Raw genomic sequence first — 18,828 nt, forward strand, 5'->3', positions numbered from 1 at the left:
TCATCCAGACATTGGGATCGCAAGAGACACATTTTTGAATGATTTCTCTCCCTGTGAATTACAGTTCCTCTTCTCTTGTCCCCCACCATACAGTTACAGGTCTTTGTTTTATGTCCATCCATTTGATCATAATGAGGTGTTAATGACGTTAACTTAGTCTCTTCTTCCCTGATCACCTTCAGATGTACTTTCTGTTCTGTCATCACCTGTTCTTGTATTTGACATTCCTTATTTAAACCATTGTTTCTGCTCTGTTTGTGTGATATGCTGTTATTTCTTTCTCCTTTCATTGCACAGTGATTTGGCTCAGCTATACCCTGATCTTCCAATGCCTTCCGGGCCTTTGCCCTCCTTATAAATATAGGTGCTAACTTTACTGGCATTTGTTTGGTATCTGTTTGAACTCCTTCCGTTATTGGCACTACTATTGGATCGTTCAAGTTTGTTCCTTCTCCACGTTTTTTTGGTCCATGCTTTTTTTCTTTAAACAGTCGGTTTCCAATCCCTCGTCCCTGACCATTCTTAGCGGTCTTCTCTTTCCTTTTTCGTGATATCATAGTTCCTGTCACCAATGGCAGAGTAAGTCTTTTCACAAATTGATTTGTGCCCGCCTTTCGGATCCTTTGTTTTTTCATGTTTTGTTTTTTGTTCATTTTGAACTACGAGTACTGTTTCTTTCTCAGCCTCCGCTGACTTCGTCCGTCTTTTCTTCATTTAGCATTCAACCTTAACTCTTTATTTGTTTGCAATTGAGTCATCACTGAGGAAGCTCTGTGTATGGGGATGCTCTTTCTATGCAATTTGGGCTTTGCGTATAAATTCTTCCAACATAGATTCTGACAAAGGTGCATCATCCAGAATCTGTACCTGTACCTTCTCTTTCAGCATTCCAAAAACATTTACCAGGGAGTCCAACACAAAATTCAAAGCATAGATGGCTGAATCACTCACTGCCGTTTTGTTCATACAAAATCCCTTCCTGCTCCCACCTGCAAAGCAAAAAACCTCGGGGACATCTTCGACTCCACACTCTCTTTCTCTCCCGACATCTCTGATGTCTCTAAGAAGTCGCACTACCAGCTGCACTTCCTCAGAGGTGGTATTCTTTTTCTCTCCTTCCCCCCAGAAGCTCACTGTTGTAACAGCCTCTTCCTAAATCTGCCTGCTTCTACTCTCCGCCCTCTGCAACTCACCCAGAACAGGACTGCAAGACTTGTCCTTGGCCTCAAGCCCAGGGATCGTAGCTCTCCAGGACTGAAATCTCTGCACTGGCTCCCAGTGGCTGAGAGGATTAAGTTCAAAACACTCTGCATCGTCCACAAGGCCTTCTGGGGCATGGGGCCTCAATACCTTCAACTCTCTCTTCCTAAATATCTTCCTTCTCGAGCTCTTCGCTCATCCGCCTCCAACTCCCTCAGGGCCAGTCACTGTTCCAAGCAATGAGTTTGTGGTAGATCCCTCTCTTCGGCTGGGGCCTCCCTCTGGAACAGCCTCCCTGAAACTTGAGGAGAAACCGTCCTCTGCTTCTGCTTTCTCTGCCCCCCTCTCCCCTGCTGATTTCCTGGCTGATACTGATACTGCACTGGTTACCAGACCGCCCTTCTGATCTCGGGCCCAAGCCCTGCCAGTTGCACGCCTGCACTGCCTCCCGGGCAACCCCTGCACCTGGGGACTATTGTCTGTATCCCTGTAGTCCCCTCACCAGAACTTACGTCTGCACTCACCCTGCACTTGCCACCTGCTGGCCATTCTTTTATTTATCTTGTTTATTTATTATCCCATGTACTGCACTTTCCCCACTCCCACGCACTTTTCCTTTTCCCCACCTTCCCTTGCACTTGCGCGATCTGAATGACACCTGGCCTAGTAAGATCGTTGTCAGTCTTCCCTCTGTTCCCCCTCCCTTGCCTCGTCGCGCCTTGAAACACTTGTGTATAGGTGCGTTATTAATATCATATCATATACGACCCTCCGGTCCTTCTCTCTCCACCGGCCCCATGTTGGATTATTTCCTTTTTGTTGGACTAATTTATCATCTAAATCACCCTCTTGCGGATCCATTACTGATGGTATTTAGTTCGAACAACATCTCAAGAAAAGTATGAGGCTTATCTGACCCATTGTCCCCTAGTCTAACTGACTTTGGGGTAGATAGGAGGCCTCTTGTCAGTAGACTGACCCGGAGGGTAATTCCCCCCCCCTTTCTCCTGTTGATCATTGTCTTCCAAACTATGGCACTTCCGCTTGCGAAAGAAGTCCCTTATTGTTCTTTTCATTATTGTGGCTGTCAATGTGTATTCAAGGTTCTTCACTTGTGCCACCTTTGAATTTAAGGGATTTAAAATCACAGGTCGTTCATCCCTCCCCTGATCATTCAGCACTGAGGTTGATGAGTCTGGTTACCAACAATCCAAATCTCTTCTAGGGGTCCTCGTAATGTAGATTTGAATACACACTTCGCCTGTTTCCTCATTGGATTTACAGTATTAACTGACTCATAAAATTCAGGTGCCTTTAAATCATCCCCTGGGCTCCGCTCCTTAAGTCATATATATGCCACATGCTTGCTAAAATAGATATTCACCAGAGCTGTGTACTACACGCTCACATGGGATCACTCGACTGAAGAGAGCTATGCCACTATAATATAACTGTTCTGCAGAGATGTATTTAGTTATGTCCAGGTGTTCAAAGGAAATTACCCGTGATATTCATGGGGCTCATGTGACTACCAAGGATTCTCTTCGCTTGGCTCCCCTTCTTCTGATGAAACAATTGACTCCAGCCAGCAGCATCCTGACGACCCGCGCACTCAAACACCAAAACACTTTGCGACCTACACTTTGCGCACGCGCTCTCGCACTAGGGGTCACATTGTGTAGAAAAAACATCTGCTGATAGTTAAAGGCACAACACCTCACCAGCTCACGCTCCGCTGGAAGTGCCTTTTTTCTTACAAACTGGAACTCACACAGACGGTCTTTTCTACACTCACGCACACACACGCCTGGATACACACACAAAAAAGTTTACAACCGTAGCTTTATTTTCCTCATTGTGATTATAAGCCAACAATTACCAGCATGCAAAGTGATGCTAACCAAAATACATATAAAGAAACAGAGTGAAACGATCACAGCCCCAGCTTGGTTTCACATGGCATGCAGATGTAAACACTCCTTCCCATTCTAATCAGCCATCATTTTCACCTCTTGTTGAAATGGCCACAAAACACATTTCCCCATCTACGTTTTGTGATTATTAGTTAACCCTTGGTTGGGACACTGCCCGAGCCCTTCAAGCCTAGATGCAGCCCCTCCCCTCACCATGCACACAGCCTTTGACTGCTTTGCAGAAAACTTGGGGAGCAGGGGAAGAGGCCCAAAGACTTCAGACAACAAAATAAACACATAGAACTCATTTTGGTGTTTGATGTGAGGAGCTACTGAGAAGACTCAGGAGAGATACCAGTGGCTCACGATTCACTGGTTGGAGACCCTGGATCTAGAAACATCACATATGATTACAATAATGAGAAATGTTTACTCATAAAATCTTAAATTCAATCCATTTACTAATTCACAGAGCTCACCAGCTCCTGTGGGTCAGACATCACCTAGTAGGCAAGAGCTATTACTGGGGAACCAGGAGCAAGTACCAGCGCACCGCAAATCTAACTTCAACATAAGTGGAACACTTCAACTCTTTGCCCATTATGTAGGATCCATTATGGTTAGATGTGTACTAGATGTGTTCTCATTTTCATTAACATTATAAAATGCTTAAAGTTACTGTGTCATATGCATGTTTGTAAGGCACCACTTGGACTCCGGAGTCAAAAGTAGCTGCTGGCAGTTTTTGGTTTCAAAATAATCAGGCTCTCCTAGGCTAGAAGCAGGAGCTCCCCTCAATTTCGAACCCTGAATTTACTAAATTACAACCATTACCCATAACACCTAAATCAACATCCAACACTTTATTCTGGGCCAATGTATTAGTTTGTTAAAGGGGTAACAATGATGGTTCTTGGCAATCCATACACCGTCCGTGATTTCCTCTGAGCACCTTCATCAAACCAACTGATGAAAATGCCTAAAGCATTCAAACAATTCAGTCGTTCTGCATCACACAATCATGAATAGATGAATTACCTCTTCCTTTGCAATGGCCAGCTGCATTTCTGCATTCTGCTTCTTTATATTATAGTATTGCACTTCTACTTCGTGTGTTAACTGGAGCCATTTCTGCAGTGTGTCGGGAACGGACCAATTGCTTCTCAGCTCAAACTCCTTCTCTGCCTTCTTCAGGGCCATGCGCACCTACCGATAAAAACAAAGCATGAACAAAGTGGAATGTCAGCATTAAATAAATCCATAGCATCTTGCATAGGTTTGCAGAGTTGGATGCTAATGCACATGTTCTGATCTGAGAGTCATTGAAAGGTTCTACCATTTCATAATGGAAGGATATTATCCCCACACACAGTCTTAATGACATGTGGGTCACTATTGTTTGTTCGCGCACCATACATGGGAACAATGTCACTCGGGAATAAGAATGGGCAAATGAACAGAGCATTTAAAAAATAATGCAATGCTCAATTCACTAAATTGTTATAAGTATGTGACATGAATGCATCCAGAGTTATCAGGGCCTATAATCAAATAGGATCCCTTTGAACTGGTACTGCCACTCTGTCAACGACATTAAAGCCACGCTGGAGGAGTTCCAATGGAGGGCTTGGTCTCAATGACTTCCAGCTAGGCTGATACCAAGATTGTTCTGGTGGCAGTAACTGTTGAAACACAACTGTTGACTTGGATTTGATTTCACACCCTAGGTCTTCATTCATGGAGTCCAACCTTTACACACAGAAAATATCTTAGAATTAGATTTTAAGCTGGGGAAAGTTGAGAAGGAAAACAGGTTCCCTGTCTAAAATGAGGACTCAAACTGTAATTTTGTTATTAACAGACAGGAATATGGAAATACGTTCCTGACAGGTCTTCCTAAATATTAGTCCCATTAATAGCTTCCCACATTGAGAAGCACAGCTAATGTCAAAGATCAATAATATCACACTCATGTTCCGATTTCTATTCAATGGTGTCCCATAGAAGCATTTCTGTTTAAAACTGCCAGCTTTATATAAGAAGCTGTCGAATGTCAATTGGAATGTTTGCAGCAAAGAAGATAGTGAGTTCAGATACCCACGGACTCAAAGCAAGTCATTATCTGGATATGTATGTACTTTAAATGAATCCCCTTGTACCTCGGAAACTAGAAGCAGGGTGGTCACAGGGGCCAGATGCCACTCCAAATTAGTAGATGCTGGTCCCAGAGAGAGTACACAGGAGATCCCCGAATTCCCTTTTTGCAGTCCTAGGCTATGCTAGGAACCAGTCGCATGGGTCTCATGAGTTTACCTAGGGACATGATTTATTTATTTTATTTATTGGTTGTTTGTAATGCACACTACAAAAAAAAACTTTTTCAAGGCGCATCAAGTTAAAAAGGGGGGGGGGGAACAAGGATGAAGAAGAAAAAAAGAAACAAGTAAGAACATTCCTACTAGGTCTTGAGGCATTCAGAATGTGCCAGTGCTATAGTATGAGAGCAGGGGAGAGCCTGGGCGGTGCACGAAGGGGGAGTGTGAGGAGGACATACAAAAAAAGTCCCTACTAGGCCAGGAGGCGATTGGGGTGGTGCAAGTGCTGTAACATGAAGAGGGGGCAGGGGAGATGCAAGAGGGAGAGGAAATAAGTCAATAGTGAGATATCACAGGTGTTGGAGGAGCATTATACTGTAGACCCCGAGGTAAATGAACTTTGAATTAACTTCAGGATCCCCAACGTATAACAAGTCATCTGCAGCCCCAAGTTACCATGACACACAGGGATCAGAAAGGCCAGTGGTATTATATCAATGGCAAGGAGGGGCAAAAGAGGACAACCCTGCTTACGGCCCCGCAAAGGCAGGAAGGGATGAGAAATAACTGAACGTGTATATACTTTAGCAAGAGGTGAATAGTACAGTAATTTTAGATTGTTTCTTATAGCATTCCCAAATCCCATCCCTTCCGTGATTTGATATATACTGGCAAGAAACCACTCAATTCAGAGATAAATTAAGACGTGGGAGAGTAAATTAAGAGTGGCTGACCAGTCACGTACAAAACCAGTTATCTGGGTGAACATGATATGCTATATATGTCAGTAACCCATTTGTCAGAGCCTTAGCAAAAATGTTTAGTAACAACATTTAATGAGGAAAGTTATCAATATGACCTCATACATCCGATTCCATACCACAACACATCAGAAACCAGATCAGAGCTTCCCCCATCGATGAGGACAGAAAGCCCAGTTCTCAACACTCGTCCAAGACTGCTAAGAGCTCGAGCACTAGTATGGGTCCGTATACAATACTGACATTTGCCCGTCAAGGCTTGGAGCTTCAGCTGTAAGTCATCTGCAAGTCATCAATAGTGCATAATAACTCTTGTTCAGTGAACAGATACAATTTATTCAGCACAGCTACATTCAATGTTGATAGGGGGATATCTGGAACATATTGATCAACTTCTGATAATGTTTTATCATCATTCGAGAATAATTCTCGATAGAATCACAAAAAAAACATAATTGAATATGGAGTTAATTGGGATACTCTGTTCATCCCGTATTCAGAGTATTGCATTGTTTCCTTAGGCAATCCAGCAAGTGTCCTCCCTGGTCTACCTGCAAAACCATAATTTGTTGCCTTTGCCACTGTATCAATTTCTTTCACCTTGCAATTGGTCAATTCATGCGAATTATCTAAGGACTGCAAAAACTGCACAACTTATATAGCTCATCCGTTGCAGCATAATCATTCTCCAATTCATGCCAAAAAGATTCAAATGTCTGCAGGCCCATGTTATAATTTAACACTTCATTCTCTGTAACGGTGCAAAAATCTCTAATATAGACATGATATGACGTGGCATTTATAACAAGCCTGTACACAAGCGTTTCTAGGCTCGAGACATTTAAAGGAATCCCTTAATACAGCCTGTATGCAGACATAACTATTATTTATCTCAAAGTATATGTTAATGTGTGTCCCAATTTCATTTTCAAACACTATATCTTTCAACGCTCCAAGTGGTCAGAGTATGTCCTACGAAGCATCGTGCAGCCCTTAAAAAACGCAGAAAAACGTGCGCCAAAACATATCAATTCTGCAGTGCACGTAATCCTCCAAAGAATAAAACAAATATTCTCTAATGTCAAGGTGCAACTGATGCCACATATCAACCACTCCTAGATGGGAAGTAACCTGAGGCCGAGGCTAACAAAGGCCGATTTGTGCCAAGTGAAAAGTCCAATTGTAAATTTAAAAACATTACTATTCCAAACATTAGCGCTGATACTGCAGGCCTCCCTAACATGCAACAATTTCAGATGGTTCTCAAACTATTGAAAAAGTAGTGATGTGTCGTGATTGGGCTTGGTGAGGATGTGGAGTAGGGCAGAACAGGATGGGTATGGCTGCATGGTTTGTCAAGTCCAAAGGCAGGGGTGGGGGGATGTAAAACAAACGACGGTTGTAGCTTTGGTAATAGCAGGTTAAGTGCGTGCCTTTGTTGTGGGGTGTTTCGGTGACAAGCTGCTTGATGCCCATGGTGCCAAGCAATTTGAGTAGTATCTACATTTATCTTGGTGGCTTGCCTCCGAGTTAAGGTTGAGGTCTCACATGAAGATTTATTTTATTTATTTGTGCATTTGTAAGGCGCTTATACATCAAGGAATTGTGTTTCAAAGCACCCACAGGGCAAGGGGAGGGAACAAGAGAACAAAACAAGACTATGGGCTAAATTAACAATGATGAGCCAAAAGCAGAGGCGGTCCTACTACGCCTTGTGAACATTCTGAAGGTGCAGGTGCAGAGAGCGAGAAGGGACAGGGGAGGGGAGGGGGGAGTAAGTGCTGGAGGTTCCACAGAGGGGGGGAACTGCCAGAGAGTCAGTTGCAGGGCAACAGGTAAGTGCAAGGCAGTGACCACTACGTAGAAGAATGGTCACCTGCCATTACAACAAGTGCAAGCCTGTGTGAAAACATAAGCCAGTGGGTGCTCAAAGACAAGTGCAGCAGTAGGGCGGAGGCTGAGGGCGATTGGACAGAAGGCCAGGACCCAGAAGTACACATAAGGGACCAGGCCAGCAATCTGAGCGACTGTGGGGTTTAGCACGGGAGCGAGAGGGGAAGAAGAAGGGGAAGAGGAAAGTCTTGAGGAGCTTGTGCAATTTGAGGAGATCCGGCTCAAGACAAAGAGGAAGGGGGATGCTGTTCCTAAGGAGGGAGTCAGCTGAGGAAAGAGATCGGCCATCCACTCGCTGCTTAGAGAAGCGCTTGACAAGCAGAGTTGGATCCAGAGAATGAGAGAGGGTTCACAGTCAAAGTTTCGAAAACAAAAGGCTCAAATGCCTTTTTCTCAACAAAGGACCAAAAAAAAGGCTCACATTTTTTTTTTAATGGGGGCGGGGGCTCCCCCCCCCCCAGCTCCCCATTTTCTTTTTATAAAATTTTTTTTTACATTCCAAACTAAAAAAATATATAAATAAATAAATTTTAAAAAAATGTCTATCCTTTTTTTCGATCCTTTTATTTTCGATCAAAACATCATTCGACCCTTTGTTTTGGAACATTTGACCGGACACCATCGGAGAGGTCTGGAGGGAGAGCATTTGGTGAGAGCAAGTTGTAGATAGTGTGGTCCCAGGCCCCAGAAAGCATTATGGATGTTGCAGAGAGATTTAAATTTGATCTGTGCAGCGACCAGGAGCCAGTGAAGAGATGTTAGGGCTGGAGAGATATGGTCCCTTGGCTTGAGTCCAAGGATAAATCTTGAAGCCCTATTCTGGATTAGCTGGAGGGGGCGGAGAGAGGAAGAGGGTAGTTTAAGGAAGAGGCTGTTGCAATAATCCAGCCTAGAGTAGCAGAGCGCTAGAAACATTGAGCTTCTGGGTAAAAGTGAGGAAATTGGGGATACCTCTGAGGAGGTGGAGTTAGAAATTAGCCTTTTTGGCAAGGTCCAGATGTGAGGAAGGAAAGAGGAGTCGGAAGGGGGCGAGGGGAGAGCCCATTTATGGTGGCCAGAGTGAAGGGAGGAAAGAAGGAACAGGAGTCCCAATAGGAAGGATCTCAGTCTTGCTGGCATTGAGACAGAGATCATTAGAGGCGCACCAAAGTTTGGATAGCAGACAGGCAGTTGGGAATAGAGGTAGTAAGAAGAGGATCAGAGGGAAGTCTGAAAAGTTGGGGGTCATCTGCATAACACGGAAAGTGCAGTGAGAAATTGGAGATAAGCTGAGCAAGTAGGGCGAGATAGATGTTAAAGAGCCAGGGCGAAAGGGTAGAGCCTTGGGGAAGGCCACAGGTGGAGATAGAGGTGGGAGAGGCAAAATAACCCATGATAACCTGGGAGGGATGGTCAGTGAGGAAGATGTTAATTGTGTTTGCTAATGTGATGAAGTCTCATTTTGTTGAGTATGGCATTGAAAGTTTGGGGTGGTCGACAGATCAGGCTAGTTAGCCATAAAGTGGGTGCAAGGTTTTGGGGCTGTTGATAGTAAATGGACAGGGTAAGAGTCCGTTTAGTTCACTAGACTTTGTGGGTTGCTTGATGGGGATGAATGTGGTGCGGTGAAAGATTTCAACAGAGTGGAGTTAGTCAAGTGGTAAAGAGCAGTGGGGTTAATGCTCAGACTTCTTTGGGTGCGGCGGTGGAGTTATTTCCTTATTTCGTCGATTGTGGTCTTGTGTTAAGTGCGTCAGAGGAGATGGACATCCAGGTGAAGTAACCCTGATTTGGATTTTTTTCCTTCAGTAGGTGATACAGCTGACAATAACACTCTACAGTGGAAGTTAGTATCGTTTGGCGATCTGAGCGTGTTTTCCCTGTACGAACTGTGTCATAAGGACATTTCTGTTGAGTTAGTCTTGGTTTGTTGCTGTTTATCCTATTCAGTTAATTCAAGCGACATGTTGGAGTTGTTTTCTGAATGTCTGATGGAACACTTCCATGCAAAGATGGTTATATAGAAGTGTTCATAGTTAGGTAGCCAGTATGGAGAAAGAGGAGCCTTGTTGTTATGAATAAGGATTAGGGCAGCGCTACTTGACATTAGTGTTCTGAAAGAGGTGTAAGGCTGGAATGCCCTTGTGAAGCAAGCTGGGCACTGTCCATTACAAGCACTGGGGTTTGAATTGTATTATTTTCATAATGGGAGCTATTGAAGTGCAAAGGTGATGTGTGCAAACCTTTCACCGAAAGAGGTAAGCTGACATTTGCATTTTGCTTTCTTTACGGTTTTGTGAATAGGTATTCAGAGAGTCCAAGATATAAGCTGTTTGCATAGTCCAGTCTTGTTAGGAGGAGTGATACTTTATCCAGGGTCCTCTGGATATAGCATAGGTAAGACATGATAAATCAGAGTATGAAACTTGTGAAGGGTTGTAAGGAGTACCTGAGGATGAAGGGGAAGAGGTAATGGGGACAAGTGATTTTACTGTAACCATCCCAGCTATGCCGTCTTTAAACAACTGATCAGTAATAGGAGCAAAAAGCTTTTTCCAGTCAAAAGGGTAATGTAATGCAAATGTTCTTAATTAGGGGCCGTCTGCGGCTCTGTAAGACAAATGGGAAGCTGGGTTCATTGGTGCAACAGTGGGGGAGGCAGATGCAAATTTGTGGTGTTGTTGGGTGGAGTTCAGAAGTACCCAGTTCCTGTGTGCCAATCTGCTTTCTATGGGTTTGGCAGAGAAACTTGGGAGTATGTTATCCATAAGGAAGAGCCCATGATCTGATATACTACAGCACTATGGGTCTGGATACCTGATGATGTGCGAGATTGTGATAGGGCTAAAAATGCGTTTAATCGGGTTTCCGCTACTGTGGATATGCTAATGGCTAGGCCTCTGGCTAGCCTAGTCTGTGAGGGATTCGTTTAGTCTGGGGAAATGGGAGTAGGTCTTTCAACACAAAACAACCTGCAACCATGCACTCCTACCCCTGGACATTTTTAATTCATCTAGCTCATATCTGTACTTCTTGTTCTACAGCATGGGTCTGGCATGGATTCACATGTTCATGAATATTCCCAGTCGTCAGGCCGGGAATCCCCAGTAAATGAAAAACCATTTAACTTTCATTTACAAACTGTCTTTCTCCTATAAGCCAATCACTGAGCTCTGGGTCATACTGCCCCCAGCCAATGACTGCCCTCACCCTAAGCCCCTCCTCTGGCAGCCATCTTCAGATTTGGTAGCACATAAAATGGCAGTATGACCAAGAAGAGCCGCCGAGGGGCAGGAGGGAGGGTTCGCATGTGAATCCATGCCAGGCCCATGCTGGAGAACAATAGTTACAGGTAAGTAACTTGTTCCTTCTCCTGCATGGGGTATGGCATGGATTCACATGCTCATGAATAAAGAATAAATAGCAGTACAACATTACACAACCACGGGAGGTGGCAATGCTGAACAGGAGCAAATACCTCCGGAACAGGCTCAACCTTGCATACCACTGCTTTGGCGACCCTGGACTCCCCCGTGGAATCCCTGTCGACACAGTAGAATTTCATGAAGGTGTGCTTGGACCTCCATGTAGCAGCCCTGCAGATGTCCAGCAGGGGAACACTAGACAGGAACGCCGTCATCGCAGCGATCGCTCTGGTGGAATGGGCTCTCGGACAGCTGGGCAGCGGTCGGTTTGCCAACCGGTGACATTGAGTGATACAGCCCGAGAGCCACCTGGAGATGGAAGCCTTGGACGAGACCTTCCCATGGTTCACATGACCAAAGTTCACGAACAGTTGAGACGTCCTCCGGAAACTTTGTGCGTGCCACATAGAACTTCAGAGCATGCGCCACTTCCAGAGAGCGCAAAGTCCTTTCAACAGGCGACAAAGGTGTTGGAAAAACACAAGAAACACCAAAGGCTTGTTAACGCGAGGTCCGACTGAACCTTTGGCATGAAGGAGGGGTGCGTCCGCAGCACCACCCTTGTGTCGTCGAATGTCATAAGGCCGCTTGCAGGACAGGGCCTGGATCTACTCTCCTGGCAGAGATGATCATGAGAAAAGCCGTTTTCCACAAAAGGAACTTGAGAGGGGGGCTTGGTGTATAGGCTCGAAGGGGGCCCCCCATGAGCCTCGTCAGTAACAGGTTCAGTTCCCACGCCGGGGCAAGCGCCTTCACCAGAGGTAACGATCGAAACAGTCCTTTCAGGAACTCCTTGACTAGACGGTGAGACCAAAGAGACCTGGTGTAGTGGGAGATTGCCGCCAGATGCACTTTGAAGGAGGTAGGTGCCAGCCCCGCCTTGGCCAAGAACAACAAGTACGGAAGGATCTGCAGGGCTTTGACCCTCAGAGGGTTGATCTTCTGTGTCCGGCACCACGTTGCAAAATGCTTCCACTTCAGCCCGTAGAACATATGAGTCGACAACGTTCTGGCCCTGGCAAGGACCTCCCTGCAATCCACCGGTAGCTTGTATCCACCAAACTCTAAGGCTGCAGGAGCCAGGCATTTAGGCTCAGGGATCCTGGGTCGTGATGCAGGATTGCGCCTACTTCCCTGGCGAGCAGATCCGCGACCACTGGCAGCTTGACTGGAGGGGACATCGACATGCTGAGAATGTCCGGGTACCAACTCTGCCTCTGCCACAGAAGAAGAGGCAATGGAGGGCTGCGGGGGGGACGCGTACAGGGATAGGCCTTCCCACAGGAAGGAAAAACGCATCCCCCATGCTCTACGGCTGGTGGAACCTGCTGGCGAATCTCTGCCATTTGGAGTTCGCTGCAGTCGCAAACGGATCAATCTGAAGTCTGCCCCACTTGAGAAAGAGGCTGTCCACTTGACTTGATCCTGCCAAAGTTCCCACTCGTGGCAAGAGCGCAGCTCCCTGCTGAGGGAGTCGGCAATGGTGTTTTTGACTCCCAGCAGGTGAAAAGGAATTAGGAGTATCTCCCTGGCAACAACCCAATGCCACAAGTCCTGCACCTCTCTAGAGAACGCTGGGGATCTGGTGTTCCCCTGCTTCCTGATGTAGAACATCATGGTGATATTGTCCGTGAAGACCGTCACCACATTGCCCTTGAGGGACGGTAGGAATGACTTGAGGTCCCAGAACACTGTTCGCAGTTCCAGGACATTGATGTGGAGATCCCTCTCCTCCGGTAGCCATAGGCCTCTGGCATGGAGACATCCAGTGTGGGTTGCCTACCCCTCCAGGGAAGCGTCTGTGGTAACCGTCTCCTGGTATGGCAGGCTCTGGAAATCCGTGCCCCCGAGATGTTGGAGCGCACGCCCCACCACCTTTTCGCTCAACAGAACTCCTCATTGAGAACAATCTTGTTTGTGAAGATTCCGGACACCTGGACCCAACGACCGTCCAGAAATTCCTAAAAGGGTTGCATCCGCAACCTGCAGAGTCTGATCAGGTAAATACATGACTACATCATGCCGAGTAGCGAGTTGATGGTCTGTACTGTGGCGGTCTTCAGTGCCAACAGCCGTTGCACCTTGCCCAGAACGGCTGCTATCCTCTCCTCCGAGGGGGCTGCCAGGCAAGAGACCGTGTTGAGCCTGGACCCCAGGAACAGCGCGTTATAACGATGGAATCAAGCAGGATTTTGGATAGTTCACGGAGAATCCCAGATCCATCAGCAGCCGGACGGTCCCTTCCATGTGTTCGACTGCAACTTCCCCTGACTTGGCACGGATGAGCCAGTCGTCTAGGTACAGGTACACATGTATCCCTTTTAGACTCAGATGGACCACCACTGGTGCGAGGCACTTCGTAAACACCCTGCGTGCCAACTTCAGTCCGAAGGAAAGGGCCTTGAATTGATAGTGCTTTCCCTGTACGACGAAGCACAGGAACCTTCGATGCTTCTTGTGAAAGGGACGTGGAAACATGCGTCTTCCAGATCCAGTGACATCAGGAAGTCTCCTTCCTCCAGTTGGCAGAGCACGTGCTGCAATGTGACCATCCTGAATTTTTAGGACTTGAGGTACTTGTTGAGATGTCACAGGTCGAGAATGGGCCTCCAGTCCCCGGTCTTCTTTTTTACTAAGAAGTATCTGGAGTAGACTCCGGAGGCCCAGAGTCGCTTTGGAACCAGCTCTATCGCTCCTTTTTTTTGGCCGTATTTCCTGCAGGAGCTGAGGGATGTGCTGCTCCGACCAGGCTACCGGTGGCATCCGTGGACACCCTTGCTGCAATTCTAGAGTGTGTCCATGGGTGAGAGCGTCCAGCACCCATCGGTCAGTGGAGATATTTTCCCACCCACTCGCTGACGAAGCCCGCCAGCTGGCCTCCCACAGGTGCAAGGGTGGGGGACCGACATCATGGCCAGTTCAATCTGGCTTCAGGACCTGCGTGCCGCCTTGGGAGTGACGACGACGGTGGCCACTTCCGAAAACCTTTGGAGCGACCCCTGTAGGCTTCCTAGGTAGTGGAATGGGAGGGCTGGTGGTACAAGGATGATCCCCTGCCCAAACCCATCAACCTGCTGGATTTCCCTCCTGAGGCACGAAAGGAAGGACGATGCTGTTGAAGCGTGGCAAGTGTACGGGCAGTATCCGTGTCGGTCTTGATGGCTTGCAACGATTCGTCGACAGACTTCCCAAAGAGATTGTCCCCGTCGAAAGGCATGTCCAGGACTCTCGTCTGACCTTCCTGCTGAAAGTTGGTGGCTTTCAACCAGCCACGACGAATTAATTTGTCGGAAGCCTGTTTCCACGATGTCCAGGGCCACGCTGATGTCATAGTCCGATGCCACCTTGCCCTCCGGGAGGATCTCCAGCGCCTCAACCCATTTGTCGTAGGGGAGGAATACCAGCAGCAGGGCCATCTTATACCACAGCTCTGTGTCGTATCTGGCCAGGACCGCAAGTGCATTCGCTGTACTGACAGTCGTTGCTTCCGAGTAGATCACCTTCCTATCCACGGCGTTCAACATCCTACCCTTGCTGTCTGGAGGAACAGAGGCGGAGGATGAGGGATTTGAAGATTTCGACCTTGCACCCGCCGAGACCAATGAGTCCGGCGAGGGTTGTGACTGCAGGCACTTGGGTGCAGACTCCAGCCTGTCTCTCTTCGCCGGGGCTGAGGCAGGGTTCCTCAACAGCACCAGGCCCTCATCCCAAACGTCATCAAGGAAGGGCACTGCAAGAATGGTCTTCCTCTTGGCCTCCCTGCATTAATAAAGGAAACCTTCCTTCTTGGTCTCTTCTGGCGTCAGCTGGAAGAGCTCAGACATACGGGCGACCATGGCGTGGAACAATCTCAATTTGTCCGGGGGAGAAGCCCTCGGCCACGGGGAAACGCTGCCATCGTCATCCGTGTCCATCGTCGCCGTGTCCGTACCCGTATTCCTAGGGAGGAGGGCATACGCAGCGGTTAATGAGACGGTGTAGGGTGCTATTTTGTCTTCTTCGCCGGCGGAGGCCCCGGGGCCATAGGGGCCGGCACTGGGCGTGCCATCGGTATCCTCTTCTGGACCTCTGACACCAGCGTGGGGAGAGTTGAAATGATGTCCTGCGATACGTCCCTGGGAGGTGTCGGGAGTGGGGGGGTGAGGATAGGCTTGTTGGGCCCAGCTCCATTTCTTTGGCGGTGGCGGCGAATTCCCGCCGTCGTCCCCCTTGGCGTTTCCGCCATTGTTGTCCTCTTTGGTGTTTCCGCCGTCGTTCCCCACGTCCGCCGGGACCGTGTGAACGGACAACAGGTCCTCTTCGTTCGAAGAAGAAATATCTGTGCCCTGGAGCACAGTAGAGGCCTCCACTCCCCACCTTCTTTGCGTCCTGAGGGGTTGGGGTTCAGGGCTGGAATCCTCTTCTCTACCGGTTTGACCGAAGCCTCCCGCCTGGGAGGGAGAGCCACTCTGGGTGCCGTCGGGGTCTCCGAGAGCCCCTTTAGCCGGTTGCATGTGTTAACATCCCCGCAAAAATATTGGCATATTTTTGCAGCGATATTAAGGCATGGAACCTGCATATTATTTTAAAGGGAGCGCTCCCAAAAACCCCAAATATTATCCCCACTAAAAATATTTCATATGGCCGTTCTATCCAGTCAAAGAAATGACAAGCAAATGGGCTCTATTTGACAAAAATAGGAACCTTTTAACGTAAAAAGCAGGAAAGCGTAGAAAAGCTCTCAAAGCAGAACACAGGGACTCCCAACACTTGAATGTGCGGTAAACATCTGAAGATGGCTGCCAGAGGAGGGGCTTAGGGAGGGGGGCAGTCATTGGCTGGGTGCAGTATGACCCAGAACTCAGTGATTGGTTTATAGGAGAAAGACAGTTTGTAAATGAAAGTGAAACTGTTTTTTCTTTTACCGAGGATTCCCGGCCTGACGACAGGGAATATTCATGAGCATGTGAATCCATGCCAGACCCCATGCTGGAGAAACACTGTATCCCATGAGCAACAAAAACAAGCATCTGAGAGTTGGCAGATAAAGGAAATTAATTGAAGCATTGTCTTTTTCATGTGCATGGCTGAATTAACGTCTTGAGATGCAGTAGCTATATTATCTTTCTTTATTTGAGGCACTCCCATAACGAAAATGCAAATTCCTCTGCTGCATTACAGGCCATCCAAGTTATTCTAATTCTGTAAATTAGACGATGCCATACCAGCGACTGTTAAGTTGCCTTAAGAACCCCTTTTTACCTTGTTCCAACCATGAATTTACATCCTTGCTCAGCACAGTGGAGGATAGAGTAACACGTGCTACTGTAAATACTGCATATTTCTTGGAAAGATGACCAGACACCACAAAAAGGTACACCTTTATGCACTTTCTATTTGAAGTCTGATTTTTGAAACGTTAGCCTCCGTATGTAATGTTACTCTGTGCCAAATCACCACTGTATTAGTTTGAGACCTCAGTCTGCTTGGGTAATAGTGAGCGAAACAGAGAAATGCAAGTGGGGAGAGTGGGAAGAAAGGAGGCTATTTGGGTAAATGGGGCACATGGAAGTGCTTTACGTAAGGATGGATGTTTATCACTCAATCTTATATGGATTGTCTTCTAGAGAGTTACAGAATACATATAAGTCTTCAGATAACAAAAGTAATTTGGTTCCAGGGCAGTTTTGGAGAGCTATGAATTAAATATCGATTAGTGTTGGACGTGTGAGGGGCTCAAGAACGTGCACGGGCAATCCTGATAGAGGTGTTGGCTTAATATATGTGCTGCATTCATTTAAATTACTGTGCATATTTCCCAGATGGTACTTCTGGGACTTGCAAGTCATTCTTAATTCAGAGGCCTAGTCCACGAGTGGAACAATGATAAGGGTTCATTTTTGTGGTAGAGGAGTAAGCAAACTAAGGCAAGGAAGGGATTTATTTCAGAAATAAGATACAGGAAGGATGGTATTTAAAAAAAAAAAATTAGAACCCGCAATGTTCTATATGTAATCTGAAGGTTTGTTAATTTCATTTCCCACATTGTCTGCTTGGATCACCAGTCTCCTCCGTATTAAATCGAGCACCGGCCATGTGCTCTCACTACTCTAAGGCTCTGTGCCTTCTCTCGATTTATGTGGCCCTTCCAAATGTTGTCCCCTAAGTGAACAGGTGAAAGCACGCCTATGATTTAAAGTCTCCCAACCCATGATGAAATTCACAGAGTACAGATTGATGATACGTTATGTCACTTGTTATTTGTATAGCGCCAACTGCATGCAAATAGTATATATGATGCATATGACAGTTCATTCGCTAGCAGAGACCGTTTAGAGATATTATACTAGCTGTGCAATGTAGAGTCACCAGGCACACCGTGGAATGTTATGTCAGTGACTATGTGACAGCTGGATTTAATTATTCGTGGAGGAGTTTAAAGTGTCAGCTGCTCTATGAAATCCCATAGGCACATTGCAGTGCAGAGTATTACCATCCATAAATTGTGCTTATGTACAGGAAGAGGTTAAACGTCTAAATGAGAGTGAATGATCTGGAAACATCATTATTAATTACATTAACTGGTCCTCCTTTGATCCATTTGCAGGATCAGATTATTATATGGCTGGCGAGGGAGAAGGTGAATGTCTTACCGGTCAGTTAAACTGGTTTCCAATGTGGCAGTAATGCAAGGTGTGCAAGTGCTACTTTTGTGCAATAGGGGGGTTTGATTTAACAACCTAAGAAAGTCAACATGAAATTGAAAAAGGAGAAAGCGGCATTGTCAAAAGCTACGTCTACATAATGTCAGACAAAATAGGGGACCACATCAAGATGATCAAGCCCTCTAGTCGGCCATGGCCCAGTGGTATTAGCACAAAAAACAGGATCAAAGAACATGAGATTCTGTATGGATGGCAGAGCCCTTAATGCGGTCACCAAGGAAGATGTTCATTCCCTGCTATGGGCTGATGAATTAGTTGCAAGCAGAGTACTGCCAAGCACCTCAGCACATTTGGTCTCACTAGCAGCTATTGGACAAAACATTCTCCACCCCCGAAGAACATTACCAGTTAATGCTAATGCCTTTTCATGTATATGATGCACTTGCAACATTCAAGATGGCTTGTCAACCATGTACTTCACAAACCTGCACCAACTCCTCCTCTGCATATTTGAGTCTGCTGAGCTCACACTCGGCGCCTTCTCTTAACTCTCTTAAGCGATGGGCTTCTCGTTTTGCATCACAGATTTCATCCATCATTTTGCGCTCTAAATTTTGTTTTTCAACTGCAACAGTTCGGTTTTCCTCCTGTGCTTTATCAAGCCTAGTATTTAAAGACAACAATGATTAGTGAGAAAA

General features: G+C 46.5%; 1 protein-coding gene across 1 annotated transcript in view; it reads right to left on the minus strand.

Moving 5' to 3' along the window:
* Nucleotides 1-18,828, minus strand: part of STIM2 (stromal interaction molecule 2) — a 904,595-nt gene that overhangs the window by 27,316 nt on the left and 858,451 nt on the right. Inside the window, exons 7-8 of the mRNA XM_069631845.1 lie at nucleotides 18,616-18,793; nucleotides 4,152-4,319 (exon numbers count right to left, since the gene is read on the minus strand). Of these exons, the coding sequence (XP_069487946.1) occupies nucleotides 4,152-4,319; nucleotides 18,616-18,793 (346 nt within the window). The remainder of the gene's footprint in view (nucleotides 1-4,151; nucleotides 4,320-18,615; nucleotides 18,794-18,828) is intronic.

Source organism: Ambystoma mexicanum, chromosome 6q, assembly GCF_040938575.1.
Source record: "Ambystoma mexicanum isolate Mex_15411 chromosome 6q, UKY_AmexF1_1, whole genome shotgun sequence".
Classification (NCBI taxonomy): Eukaryota; Metazoa; Chordata; class Amphibia; order Caudata; family Ambystomatidae; genus Ambystoma; species Ambystoma mexicanum.